We start from the raw sequence: 16,643 nt of genomic DNA on the forward strand, positions 1-16,643 counted from the left end.
ACATCCTCTTTAGCATTTACTATTGTTTGCATTTTTTTTTAGAGTGAGAGAAGGAGGGAGAGAGAGAGAGAATTTTAATATTTATCTTTTAGTTATTGGCGGACACAACATCTTTGTTTTGTATGTGGTGCTGAGGATCGAACCCGGGCCCGCAGGCATGCCAGGCAAGCGCGCTACCGCTTGAGCCACATCCCTAGCCCCTTGTTTGCATTCTTGATGATTACCATCTGACTGGTGTGAGATGAAGTCTCTAGTTTTGATTTGCATTTCCCTAGGTCCTAGTGATGCTGAACATTCTTTGCAAATATTTGTTGGTCATTTGTATTTCTTCTTTTAAGAAGTGTCTGCTTAATTAATTTGCCAATTAATTAATTAATTGGGATTTTTTTGGTGTTAAGTTTTTTGAGTTCTTTATATATTCTGAATATTAACCCAGAGGACACTTTATACACATAATGTACCAAACAGAGCATTTTTATTCAAAACACACCTAAGGGCAGAGCAGCTCTAGGTGAAAGGAACAGGTGAAGGACTAGAGAGATCTCATTTCCCCCACTCAGCCAATTCCCTCCCCCACCATTCTCAATCACTGCAAAGGGTTTCCAGAGCTTGGGCTGTCTGTAAGGCAGTCACACAGCGAAAGGAGCACTGAGCTAGACGTCAGAAGATGTTCCTGGATGTGCCCAAGTGAAGCCACTTGACCTCCGAACCCATGTTTGTAGTCCGTTCCCTCCCTGGAGTTCTTGTGTAGATTAAGTGAAATAATGTAAATATATAAAAGTGATACTTGGCTATGAAAACCATCATCTACCTCCCTGGTCAGAGAAACTTAAGTAATAATACACATTCTTTCCTCAAATGAGAAATGACTCAAGGCAGATAGATGTTTTCAGACAGGCTGGAGGTCAGTTTTTACTCTCACTGTGCACAAAAGGTTACTGCAATGGGCTAAAATATGGAGAGAGAGGACTTGAGGATGTACACACCAACCATGTAAACCCTGGCCTGAAATTAAAACACCTACCCACCTACCTGGCTGTCTCTCTTTCTCTCCCCCACTTTTCAATAGTGGGTAATAATAAGTACCATTTTTGACCTCTCAGCATATGGGGCACTTCACCAAGTATCCTGCTAAATGCATTATCCCCCTGGCTTTCACCACCACCCTATGTCATTGATACTTTGTTACACAGTTTGTAAGTGGCACAGCCAGTTGGTACTTCCCTCTCTTTGACATGGTCTTAATCTCTATACCCTTTTGGTCTCATTTTTTTCTCCCCCCTATAAAAATAAAACTCAGGGAACAAAATCATTTAGGAATGCCATTGTACTCATAAATCATCTTGTAATAACTGACTTTTGTGTATTAACTTAAAAAATAGTTTTGGAAATAATGTGACTTGTCCAAGGATCTTTCTAATATGTTATCACTTTTAAACTCTGTTGGTTGTCAACACTCCCTCTTCTGGGCAGAACTATTCCTGGATGTGCACTAAAATGGCAAATGAAGGACATGAGCATTTGAGCTCTGCTGCTTGGGAGGCTGGTAATGGGTTCTGCAGCTGAGCACCAGTTGGCACGTACAGTTCTCATCACTGCAAAAATCTAAAATAGGAGTTTGTAAATTTGACAGGATGTAGACCAGGAGTCATCCATCATCTGTTAGAGTTTGTGAAGATTACCCCTATTCCCTGATTAATTATACATTATTTTACCTAAGTTGCAGTGATTCCTTTTTTTTCATGGAAGGGGGAAGCTAAATTAATTGTGCTTTAGGGATTTGGTTTATTTTGGAGCATTAATGTATCATGTGCTCTGAAGCTATGATTTTTTTTTTTTGAAGTTATTCCATAGTAAGGATACAAGGGAAATATCCCAGGTCAGAGAAAAGGCTGAAGGAAAAGTGGACAGCTGCCTTATGATATGTAATAAAAGTTCAAGTTCCTCTAACTATTTGCTCATTTCAGATTACATCTTATATAAGGGCAGAACTCAGGAAGTGATATGTTCATCTGGGTAAATCAATTGATTACTTTTATATTAAATAACCTATACATACTCACATATCTGAATAGCAGAATAGTCATGAAAATAATTATGACTTGTGGGAATTATTAGGGTGCCATGAGAATTAATCAAGTGTCTTATGGCAGAGTTAATGCTACACCCACGATCCCCTCCAGGCATAATAATTGGAAGGTTTAGCTTTGGAGGAGAATAGAGTTAGGTTCCAAGTTCTAGCTCTGCCTCCTACTACCTGTGTAACTTTGGGTAGCCTTTATAAGTTTCCATGATCTTTTGTATAAAATGAACAGAACAGTAAAAGTAATTATTTAATTATGAGGGTTGAATGAGTCACTATGTTAAAACTCAGCACTTCGCCTACCTCAGAGTAAACATTCAATAAGTGTTAACTTGTTTTGTTTAGTTCCAAGTAAACCTGAAATTTTGGCAGTTGTATGTTTTCTAAGGAAATTTTCTTCTTCTATTTGTATCTGTTATTTTAACCTATGATGTGAGATACCCAGCTCAGTGCTATGGAAAAGTCACACTATTTGTAACCAAGGTGGCTACAATGTAGTTTTGAGTATATATAAAGTATATATAAAATGAATGAATATGGAATTTTCAAGTCTCAAAACTTCAATAGTATCTTTCTTGGCTTTTCAAGGAGGTTGATAGTATATGCATGTTGTATGTGTATAGGATATGTGTAAATACGGTTCATACACATATATAAGTCAGATCAAGGACAGTGACATTTCTACAATTCCGTCTGAAGGAGTTTCAGAGACTCTTTCAGAGCTTTATGTTGAGTATATATTTTTGAGAACGGGTTTGATCTGTTGGATTGAATGGCACTAACTGATAGCATTATTAAAGCCAGATATCTTACTTTTATTTAAGCCCACCCTTATCAAGCTATTGCTGTGTCCAGCAAGCATGGGGAAGATCGTGAAAGGGTCTTCAAGTTTTTTAACTTGAAATTAATATACTAGAGAGTGGTCGTTAGTCTCTTAAAAGCCCAAACTTCTAGAAGAACCTTCAAAAAGGATCTTCTGAAGTTTTCAAGACCTTTTATCTCTGTTTATGATCATTCAGTCTTACATCTTGGGGAGATGGGGGGATCATTAACTTCTCCAAGGTTTCCTTAAATTATCATCCGTCCTTCTTTCTTAATTAATGTCTCACCCAGCCTTTCATGTCTTTCTTCCAACTTACCAACCAGTATTCTTCCTGTGTCCCAAGGCTTCCTGGGCTGGGTATGTTTCTACCATCTCTGCCCTTGCCTTCTTATCTCAGCCCTGTGTTTCCTAGCTCTTCCTCCATGGTCTGTCTCCCCAACGAACCTTTCCTTTCATTCTGAGTACTGTGCTATGCTAAATGGCTAGGTATTATTGCTGTGATTCCCCTTGAAGTATATTTATTCCAGTGTCATTTTTATAATTTTCACGAGTTTTATTCATTGGGTTTTCTTCTGACTGGAATCTCAGAAGCTGGTGGTGGTAGGTAAATTGGGTGTTGACCCTTTCCTGGCTTCTGACTGCTTAGTAATAACTATTGTTCAGTTGCCCATGGGTTGTTCACATCAGACACTTGGGCTGTGAACAAATCCTCTTAATCCAGAGCAAAATTAGCTTGTGTTACACCTCTACCAGATCCCTAGTAGGTAATTGTCAACGTGACTAAGAAGGTGACAGAAGGGTCATCTGATTCCGGAAGTCCACAGGTAGCCATTTTGGAGGTAAAGGTGGGCAAATGCATTCAGTTCATAACTTCACTCTGGAGAAGTTTAGTCCCCAAGATATCACACTGTGTCACTGTTCTACTCACTGATGACTCTCAAGTCCTGCAGTCCTTTGAAGTCATGGAGACCCTGAACTTCTGGGAAGCCAGAGATCATGCCGGCTATGGTCTTTCTTACCCATTCCAGACCTTTGCCATGAGAACTGTAAGACCTGGCCTTCTTAAATGTCAACATGAATCACCTGGCAATCTTGTTAAGCTGTAGATTTAGATTCAGGTGCTGGGGGGCAGAGCATGTGATTGTGATTCTGCCTTCGTGTTGAGTGCCCACTTTTTGCTGCTCTGCGAACCCCAGAAGGTCCCACAGAGGTCCTCTGCTGATTTTGTCCTGTGTGTCCACTGGAATTGATGATTAAAATGACTGATACACAGGTCCTTGCCCTGAGACATTCAGGTGTGGCCTGGGCAGCAGGAGTTCTAAAACCTCACCTGTGTTTCTCACAGGTGGTCATGTGTAGAAGCTTTGCCTTTGACCTGTCTCCCCGCATAGAGTTCTTGTGTATCACTGTAACCCCTCATTTGCATCCTTACCCCTTGGCTTCTCTGCCAGAGTCAGGGACTCTGAGAGGCAGGGACCTTCTCTGCATTATCTTCACAGTACCCAGCGCCACACATGGGCCTCTGCCAAGACAGCCTCATCGCCACCTGAAATGCTTATGTTTACTTGGTCTTTGTCTATTTATCAAATCCTGGACTTCACCTGTCCTTCAGCAGCTGCCTGTGGCCGCACATCTCCAGTGGGTGCTGGCTTCATGAACTCTCGTGGCTGACAATGTCATGCCTGCTGTCCCTTCAGGTCTTCAATTCTATACAAACCTCCTCCTTTTCTGAGGTTGGTAGAAGGAACAAACAGAAAATGATTCCCTGATCTTAGTAACCACCAAATCTGCACTCCTGCCCTATGGCCATATACTCTGCCTTCTTCCTTGTGGCTCTTTTGTGCTCTGGTTTGCTCTTGAAATGACCTCTCTGGCTCAGCGGCCCCCCTTCTGGATGCTTTCTGCCACCAATTACATGCAGTAATATTCCTGTCAGAAGAAAGGCCTCTTGAGCCATATTCTCCTACAGTTGCTTTTCTCTTTCCCTGTTCACTTCCAAGTTGCCATAAAATGACTCTCAGAGTTCGAGGAACCACCTTCTAGCCATAGAAAGTGCTCCTTTTGGTTTATCTTTCTGGGGACTTTGCTGTGCCTCTGACTCAGGTGAGGGCTCACTGTTTCTTAAAATACCCACTTCCCTTCCCTGTGCTCTTCCTCCCTCAGGAGAGAATGCATGCTTACCTCCAACTCTGTGTCCTTCCCGATGTCACTCTGGGCCTGGCCATCTCCCTCACCTTTTCCTGGCCTCTGTTCCTGCTGAGAGGGACCTTCTCTGCATTATCTTCACAGTACCCAGCGCCACACATGGGCCTCTGCCAAGACAGCCTCATCGCCACCTGAAATGCTTATGTTTACTTGGTCTTTGTCTATTTATCAAGTGTCTCCTCCTGTAACAATATAAACCCCACAAGGGAAGGGTCTTTGTTTTTTGTTTTTTGTTTTTTGTTTTTTTTTTGGCTCTCAGAATTTGAAATGTCTAACAGATAGTAGACATTTGGTGAATATATGATAAGTGAAGAAACGTACCTGAAGCCATTCTCCAATTCCCTCTAGGAATTTTAAGCCCACTATTTATTCATCACAGACAAATATCTCAATGGCAAAGCTTCCCTCCTGATCCACGTCTGAATTTTATTTCCTCTTTTACCACATATTTAAAGAGTTCATTTGTTCTAAAAACTCCAGGAGTAATTTTCACCTTGGTGCGTGGAGCTGGGCTGTCTTTCACCCTCTGTGATGAGTGTGCACATGGTCTGTCTCTGTGCATGCAAGTCTACAAGTGTACTTTGTGTCCCAAAGCAAGAAGTGTTCCAAGAGCTTAATCTTTAAAAAAAAAAAAAAAAGTCTTCCCTCTGTTTCTTTAAAAATACATAATTGCTGCCTCTCCTGAGATATTTTTACAGAGTGTCCCTAGAGGAGGAATTCCAGCTGATGGCCCAACGCAGGGCAGAGGCCCATAGACAGACAATCTGGCTCCAATTTATGCTCTGCGCTAACATGGCTAATAGGCGTTAGCATTTTGATTTAGAGAAGTTCCGTACTTGATCCTTGCTTGGTTCTACACTGGTGACATCCGGCTCAGAATCACACATTTAAAAGGCCAACAGCTATTCAAATTTTTCACCTTCCTCTTTCTTTCCCTCTCTTTCTCTTTTTCTCTCTCTCCGAATTCAATTAAATGTCTTGGGAACAGTTTCAATATTTTGATAAAGCAGTACACAGGATAAATTGGCAGGAATTCAGTTTGCCCTGTGTTAAACTCTGGTGTAGACACTTTGAACCTTTGGAACTATTACGTATGTTTGTACGCATCAGAGCTTCTGCAAACCCCTGCTAGTGCCATTTTATTCTACTTTTTTCCTCTGTCCAAGTTTTCGCTATCACTTCATTTGAGATCCTAAACTCAACACTCACTCCACTTAAACAGAAAAAAAAAAAAAAAAGCAGCAGCTCTTGATTCATAAGGTGCCCGTAATTCTATAAACATCTAATGAAAATGAGCAAACATCTCTGTTTAAAACTTGGGTTACATCCAGAAGTATGTTTCACTCTCAGATGCCTGATAAAACAGCAAGACTGCAGGCACTGGCAAGTCCTCCGCAGAGCTTTGGCAAGACAGAGGGTGCCCAACATTACAAGACGTAAGGCTACACCCACCAGATGCAGTTGTCCTCCTTAAATTCATAGGTCTGTGAGTCCTTCAGCAAAAAAAAAAAAAAAAAAAAAAATGCGGCACTATAATCTGCTGACTTGGAATTAACTGTCCCAGTGACTTAGAAAGCTAGGAAAAAAAAAAAAAAAAAGAGCAAAATGAGATATTTGAAAGTAAACCCTCACCAGGCATTCTCTAGAAATAAGATCCCCACCAGCTCTGACTGGTAGGGTTTTCCTGGTGTGGCATGAGTGTCCTTGGCTCATTTGTATCAAGCCTTTGGTGTGGCCAAAGAAATACTTCCCTTTAACGTGCTTGCTCTCAGTAAGCTTTAGTAAAATAGTTAGTTCACTCTCTGACAGACCTCAGACTTAAACTTACCTAGTTAACACATGGTATTTTGCCAAAATGCTTAGTAAGTGCTGGCTGTGATAGGGTGTGTGATGTGGAATCACCATAGCCTGAAAAACAAAGGAATAGCCCTCCCAGAGCCATGGGATTGCATTCCAATGGAGTGCTCAAATACGGTTTTCATCGTGCCATATGCCGTCCTTGCTTGTTAGAGGATTCTTGCATTCTTTTAAAAAACTATATTCGTTTGCATGCTTATCAGATGCACAAAATGCATTCTTCATGGATTTTCCTATCATTGCTTGGGTAGCATAGAAAGTTGTATAGTTCAGAATCATGGACTCAATGGAAGTAACAATCAAAGAGGAACTGCATATTTTCTCCCATCCCTATAAATCCGATCTGTAAATGCTAAGAATTTGAGGAATGAATGTAAGAAATTCAGTCATTTTATTGAAAACTTAAGAAGGAAAGAATGGCAATTCGTAGGATATGAATCTCACCAACCTGGTCTCCAGAAGGAAAACCTTTTAAAATAAGATATTTTTGAACTCCCATCTGAAATATATATCTCTAGGGCAGAAATCATCAGAAACAGCAGAGGAGTGTGGAGCTTGGTTTTGTTGTCTTGCATCAGTGAACATTCCTCAAAAGCAGAGAGCGTCACTAATGGAATTATATGTTTTCATGCTATAATTACATTAGATGATTTTTTGATATTTCTGTAGACATTTTGTTCATGGGTCCATGACTAGGCAGAATATTTACAAGTTTTCTACGGTCTCCTCCTGTCCAGTGCCCACCTCTTCCCAAAAAAAGAGAGACACCAACACCCTTTTTAACAAGGGGTAGTGGGGGGACAAATTGTATATTAAAAAAAATTGAGCGCTTCTTTCATTAAAAACAATAATAAAACCTGAACCACAAGAAGATAAAAATTTTGTACTTGCAGGAAACACCTAGGTCCTTCTGAGTTCTGAAACTCCTTTTGACAAAAAGAGATTTAGTTAATGTTTTGATTTTTAGTTTTGAATGAATATCTTTGATAGAACAGAATTTTGTTGATCTTTAGGTGTGTTGCCCTAAATGGCCTTGTCACAGAGGCAGGGCAGATAAACTTGGGGCAGTGGTGTCAAGCTGGCTGGAGGATACAGTATCAGGGTTCCATCAATCATATGAGCAATCCACATCTTTTTTTGAGAAACTAAAATCTTTTGCTATTAAAAAAAATCCACAAAAATCTCCACCAAGGAGATGTCAACATGTTAGAAAAGATGTTGAAATCAATACTGTTGCACCTTCCACGGACTCCCATATCAATTCTTAGCTTTCCTGAACACACCTCAATAATCCCTGTGCTCTCAATTCCTATTTCTTAGCATGCAATTCCTATTATCTAGGTTTCAATGGCTATAGATACAAAGATGACCCTTCAAATATGTTTACACTGTAGCATTATTGAAGGAAATACAGGGACAAAATTGATTCTATGCAGATATGGAATGAGGAGCTGCTTTTGCTTGCAAATAGAATTAGTTTGGAGTATAGATGAATATCCTTTGACCTGGCCTGGGTTGCATGTTTTTTATCATAAATTAAAGTTACGATTACATTTCTCCTTGTTTAAATACATTTCTTGAAATGCTATTTATTAGAATGTTGAAAACACAATTTCAGTTCTTTTCTCTCAAATTCCCACAGTCTGGCTCCTGGCCCGGCCACTCAACCCAAATCACCCTCTGAGGTCTTCCAAAATAATTTCTCAGCCAAAATCAATAGTATCCTTCTAGGCTTGTCAGCTTTCTTCAAAACCAGATCCTTCTGCATGTGCACACCCCATCTGGTCTCAAATTCTAAGGATTCATTCCCGTCCAGATTGTCTCCTTTCTGTATCTCCAGAGTCATACCTATAGCTCTTCTCCTTCAGCAATGGTTCCAACTGTGGTCAATTTATCACAGTGTTTGTGCGTGAATTACTTTCCTATCCAATCTCTAAACTCCCCTTACTTCCCAAAGTCTTACATCATTTGGTGCCAGGTGTTCAGCTGCAGTGAAACTTGGTAAAGGATCAATCCTGGTCCTAATTTTCAGCCCCTTGTCTCTGTTTAAGACCTTGATTGCTGCAACCAAAATCTTGAGTCCTTTTGACTCCTCACTAACCTCTTTAATTTTCATAAGCTCCCCAAAGCATATGTTTTCTACCTGTATTACTTTAGGGAATGAATGCTCTTTTAGTTGTCCTCCACCTTCTCTCTTCAGCCCTAGTGAGATGCAAGTTAAACCAAACTGCACACATATTCAGATGGAGACTCATCCTGTTGATCAAAATGCAACTCCTGCTTAAGTCCTGGTTGTACCATCCTCTGCCACTTCTTCCTCCCTTCCCATTTTAGCATAGTCTCTGCTCAAACCCTACAAACATCCCCTCAACCTCTCAGTCTCCTAGTTCTATCTCCTAGTTCTGATTGTCACCATTCTCAAAGGGAAGCCTTTTCCTCTGTTACAAGTTTGTCCCATTCCTTAACAAGTCACCCAATACCTTTCTCCAAAAGACTTTCCATGGACATGATGTAAATTGTGTCATGAACTGGCTGTGGCTTTCTTCAGCCTCCTCTCAAGAAGAGCTTTAGGTGAAAATGTGTCCTGAGTCAGCTCGACATGTATTTAACTTCACAGATGTATCTGTACATATGGTGTCTCTTAACCCTTTGGAAAGATCCATCTTTTTGGATAATTGAAAATCTGCATATACATATATGTAATATCCCAAAAAGAACACAAAATAATCATACACATTTTACAGTGTGTATATCAATATCTGTATACAACATGAAATGATCAAATCAGTAAGTATTTTATCCATTATCTCACAAACATTTATCATTTCTTTGTGTTGGAAACATTCAAAATCCTTCCTTCTGGCTGTATTGAAATCTACAATAAATATTAATTTTTAAATTTTTTTATTCTAATTTGTGGTATATGATAGGAGAATGCATTACAACTCCTATTGCATATGTAGAGCACAATTTTTCATCTCTCTGCTTGATTGAACATGAAACTTTTTCCTTCTATTGATACCGCCCATTATCAGTGACCCCACATGTCAGTCTGAACATTAGAGTTTGAACATTAGAGTTTGAACATTAGAGAAGCACACCAAGGCAAGCATCATTAAGGCAGGGTTTGTTTAAAAAGGGGTAACATAGACTTCTCCCTTTCTCCCAGGAGAAAGGAGGCCATAACTGGTATCCTGGTATCCCTAGAAGTGAGGTGGTCTGCCCTTTTTATCTGTCCTAGGCTTCCTTTGTTCTCTTCCCCTCTTCCCCTTATCTTTCTCCTTTCTGCATAGAGTGACTAGGCCCAGGAATGCTCCGTGGAGGGCCAAAAGGTGGGAAATAGGTGGGCTGAAGGGGGAAGGGCAGGATGTCGCTCCCTGTAGGGAGGGGCAATTCCTGAGACAAGTTACCTTAGCAACAGGTTGGAGCTGGGGCGGGTTTAGGAAGAACTCTAAAGGAATTAACATTTCAATTCCTCAGGGGACAGTCTCCAACTTCTGAGGACTCACTCAAAATTGGCCTGACTCAATGTGACTTGACTCAATTTACCTATCTGTACTGACTGCTGGCTTCACTATCTGATTATATATTTTTATACTATCACCACCTCTATTCTCCCCTCCATGCTAGGAAGTGTGTGAATCTTCAGTAAAAGTCCATAGTTCACACCCCGCCCCCTGCCCCCACCCCGCGCACACACACACTCACACACTAGTATGCACTTAAAATGTTTTAATGAAAATTGTGCTTTCTGAAATTTTACCTCATTATGTGTGCATTTTCTTTTCAGGACCCTCCCATGGCTGTAACCCTTGGACTCCGAATGGAGGAAATGATCTTTAATCTTGCTGATACACATTTGTTTTTTAATGATTTAGAGGTAAGAATTTTAAAAGGTAAGAATGATTGTTTCCAACACTAAAACTCTTAGATGGTTTTATATGTGCAGAAAACTGAAAGATAAATACATAGCTTAAGAGAACTATAAAGTTCTTGTCAAGACAAAAAATTGTATGTACAAGCATGATCTTTAAGCAAAATTGTGTTCATGAATGACACATATGTACTAGCACACATTAAGAAAAAAGTTTCCACGAACAGGAGATGCTCTGTTTTGCTGGCCTGTACCAAACACCTCACATGGTGCTCCTAGTTCTTTTAATATTTTAACCACAACCCTTTGGCACCTTTAGACTCAGCATCCCTAGCCTTTCAGGTGACCACTGAGGACACTATTTGCAATCATCACTAGACAATGTTCACAGACACTCTTAATGCTAATAGCATGGATCACTGAATTTTGCAGATAATTTGAACCCCCCTATTTTTGGACAACAGTATCATTCTGCATTTTCTCCTGTTCTAGATAAAAACAGTGCTGGACTTACCTACATATTACATCTGATGAGTTTAAATACATTTTTTTTCTTTTCTCAAATTATTTTTTTCATTTCCCAACCTCAGCCTGCAACATGATGTCTAAATAACAAAGAAGAGAAAATAAAAGCAACAAAATGAAAGGGCAAAGAGAACCAGCCTCTGAGTATCTAACTATAATCTCAGCTAACAAGCTGGGATATTAGGCATCCAGACAATAGAAACTGAAATAATTAAATAGTTTGGCAGTGGGCAAGAGTGTTACTTTGGCAGTTACAATTATGCTAAAATAGTGATTTCTCTTTCTTTTTTTTAAATGACCTGTTAAAATTTACTTTTTATCTCATGGTGTCACAATGAAAGTCTTTATCTATAATCACATTATGAAAGGAGAAGATTATTATTACTAAATCTCACCTAATTTTAGACTTTTTTATGTTGGACCTTCCATTTATTAATTGACAAGATTTTGAAATAAATACCGGTATTGCACTGCTTTTGCAGGGAAAAAAACTGTAGGATCCACAGCATAAAAGTCATGTCCAGGATTACCTGCTAGCTAAGTAGTTGAACTAGGGTTTTAAAGCAGATTTGGCAACAGAGAATATATTTCTGCTCCCCTACTGTGCTGAAATTTTAAAAAGTTTGTGAGAAAGAAAAGCCAAGTTTCAGTAAATGACTTAAATAAGTTTTTAACATTGACAAGGTCTTAAATCCAGATTTAGTTACATTTGAGACATGAGACTAAAAGCGAGTGACTCAATGTAACCCACAAATGTATGTGCTGAAAATCTACTATACCATGGCCATTCACTGTTGCTCTCTCTGCAGTGAGTCAGTAGTTTTATTGGATAATAAAATGACTGTTTAAAGAGGCTTTATTTTTTTTTAATGGGCAATATGAAAGATCAATATTTGTACGCATGTTTTCCAATTTTAGGTAATAAGAAATAATCACCTCCCTAAAATCCGATTTAAATTAATCCAGCTACTTTATTACTGTCCAGTATACAGAATGCTTTTACATGTATCTGTTAATGAGAAACACATTTGGACCTTTTTGGAACTTGAATTTTTTTATATACAGTGAACTTTTTAGATCAGTTTTCCTGTTGTTAATATGGAGGACTTTCATTCTAAAGAAGATTCTAAGATGGTTAGCTCTTTCAGGACTGTAAAAAGAAGTAAGAAATTATATGTGGTTTTATTCAAGTTTTATAACATTTATCTAATTTGCTTAATTTATTTTACTAGAATAAATGAAGTTTTAGCTTTTTTATTGGCACATTAGAAACCAGATGAAATAAATATACTGTTCAACTTTTAGCCAGACACTGAAGTGAGAAGGTAAAAGTAGCACACGATGAATTTGTAAATATCTTTAGCAATTTTGAAATGAATATTGGTACATTAAAAACATGTAGTGATCCTCTAAGGTGTTTTAAGACTTTCTTATTCAAGATAAAACACTATGTTAAAATGTATTCTTTTACTGTCTGGCAGAATCTCCGGTAGAAATAGTAACCGAGAAAATATTGTTATTCACTCTGCTCTTTCTGGTTGTGTTTTAGGATGTGAGAAAAATTCTATTTGACTTAAACCCAGAAACAACATAATATTTAACAATATTATGCTTGATCAATAAAATACTTGTGTATGTAAAATGATTGTACTCTCATTATGTATGTGCACATACATTCTTGCACATCCAGATGAAGTGACCAAGGATACTTAAAAATTTATTACTAACTTAAGTGAAATAAACAAGCACTAATGAAATGAAATCTAAACAATAGCTTTCAGGGTTTTTCAGTGCAGTTAACATACCCACAATCTGTCTGCTTCTGACTTTGAAAGCAACTTTATTTTCGCACAATTTTTCATTTCCATAAACATCTTAAAACCAAAGATTGCAAAGGTTCCTTAACTGGAATTAAATTATGTCTGCTTCTACAAGAGAGTAACTCCACCTTTAGCTTATTATGCTTTTTATTCTTGTATATTTAATCTTTTGGGGCCTTTTTTTTTAACCTAAAAGTCTAATTTGAGACTCAAATTCTTCAACATGTACAGCAACATATGTAGTGGCAGCTGCTTGTCTCATAATTCCTTAAAAGATACCAATTTAAATCCTAGTAATAGTTTGCTACATCCTGCCTAACTGCACAGAAGGCAAAGCTTACGGCACTCCCCCTAAGAGAATTCTGTTTCAATAAAATGTTCTTCAGGTTAGAATAATTTCTCAAAAAGAATGCTCCAGAGAGGTTGGGATCACAAAAGTGAGAGAAAATGGCTGTGGATTTTAACTGGAAAATAGTAGTGACAACTCTGTGGTTACCTTAGAAGACAAAACATTTAAGATTAACACTAGAGTTATATCAAAAAGTTAAGGTCTTCCACTAACATTTGTTAAATCATGATAACGTTTTTAGATATGTCAGGTTTGGGCCAAAAGGATTCTTACATAGTTCCTCAGAATGAAAACTAATTGAAGAACGGTTATTTAGTTTTTCCTAAAAATGTAATTGAAGTTCAAGTTTCTTTCACTGGACTGTAATCCTTAGGCAACAGTCCAGAGTCAACAGGCACAGTTAACTAGGCATAAATTTAAAAAGAAGTTAGATTTGGAAAAACCTCAGACATAACTTCAAATATAGAGTACGTGGTCCAATAAGTTTGATATACTGTTGTCCTCAGGAGTAAATAATAATTTTTTGGGAAACCTATGTACATATTAATCATGTGAGTTAATCCCCGAAATGTCAGAGGAATTTCTCTAAAAATTAGATGAGAGAGTATTAAATATAAAAATAACTTCTGATTACCCAGAGTAATTCACAAAGATACGTTTCCCCCGGGGATATTATTAGTTTATTACAAAAGAAAGACAGGGAAATCATTTACACAAAGAAAAATTTCAGAACCTAGTGGAGTGGGCAACATTATATGATACCGTTTTGATAGTGGTTCAGCTTAATCAACATACTTGCTAAGAACATCGCCATCCCTGAATAAGAAATAATTCCATCTTCTAGAAGTACTCTGGTGTGCCCACGTTCTGGGAGAACTTTATTTCCATCTTTCATGATAACTGGTAGGATCTCTACCTAGACTCTGACCTAGACTTTTCTGGAAGCATAATGCCGCTTAGTTATTGTTTGATCTGCATCCTTTTGAAATAGGGTGTTTCAAAATGCCTGTTCAAAATGCCTGTTAAAATGTCTGTTTGAACACAGCTTAGGCAGCCTCTGCCCTCCCACCACCTTCCCTCCACTCTTGATGTAATTGTCTCCTTAAGGTCTTCATCATTTAGAATATTACTCTTTTATATCATCGTACTTTGTATGAGAAAATTTAAATGATTGCAGAAATCCAATAAGAATTATCATTTGTCTAGACTTTGGCCATTTGTTATAAGAAAAATTCTTAAGTGATTATTTTCTTCCTGATTATGCCTGAAATGAGATTATATTCTGTTGAGTGAACGACCATGCTCAGGGAGGTTTTCTGAGCCCTTCCCTATGAATGTAGAGAGAGATTTTTAAGAAAATTATTAACCAGGCACAGTGGCACAGCACATGCTTGCAATCCCAGATAGTGGGTAGGCTGATGCAGTCTGGACAATTCATGGAGATCCTGTCTCCAAACTGGAAAAAAAAAGGGGGGGGGGGGATGGGGTGATGGGCATGGATATAGCTCCGTGGTAGAGTGTACCTGGGTTCAATCTCCAGGACCAAAAAAATTAATTTAAAATAATATAACCCCATAATTTATGTAAATCTTTTAAACTTTTAAAATTATTGTATAGAATTTCAATTTCCATAACAAAATTGTATTGTTAGGCCCTGTCACTGAGTTTTATGGTTTAAAAGAAGCCCAAGTCAACGAAACAGGATGATATGTGCTATGTAGACAGCTAGAGACTAGACATTAAGTATTTGACTACGGATACTTCCTATCCCATAATGAATTTGAATAACACCTGTAAAGCCTTTGCTTAGTATGGCCTATTTTGAAATGTAATGATTTAAAGAGAGAGAGAGAGAGAGAGAGAGAGAGAGAGAGAGAGAGATTTTGAATGGTAAAATATCATGCAGAGTCAGAATCTGTGAATATGATTAATTAATTTGGGGGAGATAAAAGAGGCCCCAAAGGCTAATCCCTGTCTAGTCTGGGGTTATTTACTTATTATAAGGTATAATATATTATTATTAATTCTTGATTTATTCTTCTCAGAGTTTGGTATTTTAAATTCCTTATCCACATTTCACCTTCAGATCATATAATATTTCACTTTACCTTTTCTGATTATTTGAAGATATTACAAGACTCTTAGCAAAAAGGAATCAAATCCCAACACCTACTTTTTCTGAGTATATGCTAACTTCAAGTCAGGTCAATATTATGTGGATATACTAACCTGAATTATATTTTCCTTGGAGTTTATAGCACAAGTAGGGTGGTAAATCTTCATTCCTAATCGATGATTTGAAGATTAAACTTATTTTGTAAATTGGTCTACAAAACCCCTCATGCTACATGTTTTCAGAACCTTTCTTATGTTATGCCTCTGGATTTCAATTTTACAGAGTAGAAAAGGTACCATTTCCCAGCAAAAAAAGAATAAGCATAGGATTGGTGGGATGGATGGGCAAATGCTGCCATCTTCTGGCCATAGGCTAATCACAAGGAACAATGGACACCTTTGTGTCACATGGTAACAAGTGTCATGTGAAAACAAGTAACATCTCTCATGTTTTTAACAGGAATGTGATCAAGTTCATATAGATGATGTTTCCTCTGATGATAATGGACAAGACTTAAGGTAAGCCGTGCCTTTCAGTATGCTGTTTCCTACAGAAATTCGGCTATGGAGTTTTGCACATGTAATTATTTCTTTTATTTCTTTTTAATGTATTTTGGGTGTTGCAGTACCTACAGTTTTGCAACTGATGGCTTCCATGCAGCTGCAAGTAGTGCAAACCTTTGTTTGCCAACAGGTGTGAGAGGAGGAGTGGACTGGATGAGGAAGTTGGCTTTTCGTTACAGAAGAGTGAAAGAATTATATAACACCTACAAGAACAATGTTGGAGGTATGTGTGTCTTATTTCATCTAATAAGGGCACCATGGGAATAGGTAGATTCAGCCGCAGTCCGTGGTAGAGATGGTGATACTGTAAAATAAAGCTGCAGAAGTTCATGTTGAATAACTTTCATCCTGAATTTTTAGTTTCTTAGAATTGTTGGGGAAATTTTAACTACAGAATAAAACTCCTCTGTCAAAGAATTGGGCATTCT

General features: G+C 38.1%; 1 protein-coding gene across 13 annotated transcripts in view; it reads left to right on the forward strand.

Moving 5' to 3' along the window:
• Nucleotides 1–16,643, forward strand: part of Eya4 (EYA transcriptional coactivator and phosphatase 4) — a 270,189-nt gene that overhangs the window by 239,639 nt on the left and 13,907 nt on the right. For all 13 annotated transcript variants that reach the window (XM_058581339.1, XM_058581342.1, XM_058581337.1 and 10 more), the window contains 3 exons: nucleotides 10,759–10,848; nucleotides 16,112–16,170; nucleotides 16,278–16,438. In XM_058581339.1, coding sequence (XP_058437322.1) covers nucleotides 10,759–10,848; nucleotides 16,112–16,170; nucleotides 16,278–16,438 — 310 coding nt within the window. The remainder of the gene's footprint in view (nucleotides 1–10,758; nucleotides 10,849–16,111; nucleotides 16,171–16,277; nucleotides 16,439–16,643) is intronic.

Source organism: Marmota monax, unplaced genomic scaffold (assembly GCF_021218885.2).
Source record: "Marmota monax isolate L192 unplaced genomic scaffold, Marmota_monax_Labrador192_F-V1.1 WCK01_AAM20220418_F8-fsc00030, whole genome shotgun sequence".
In the NCBI taxonomy this organism is placed as follows: Eukaryota; Metazoa; Chordata; class Mammalia; order Rodentia; family Sciuridae; genus Marmota; species Marmota monax.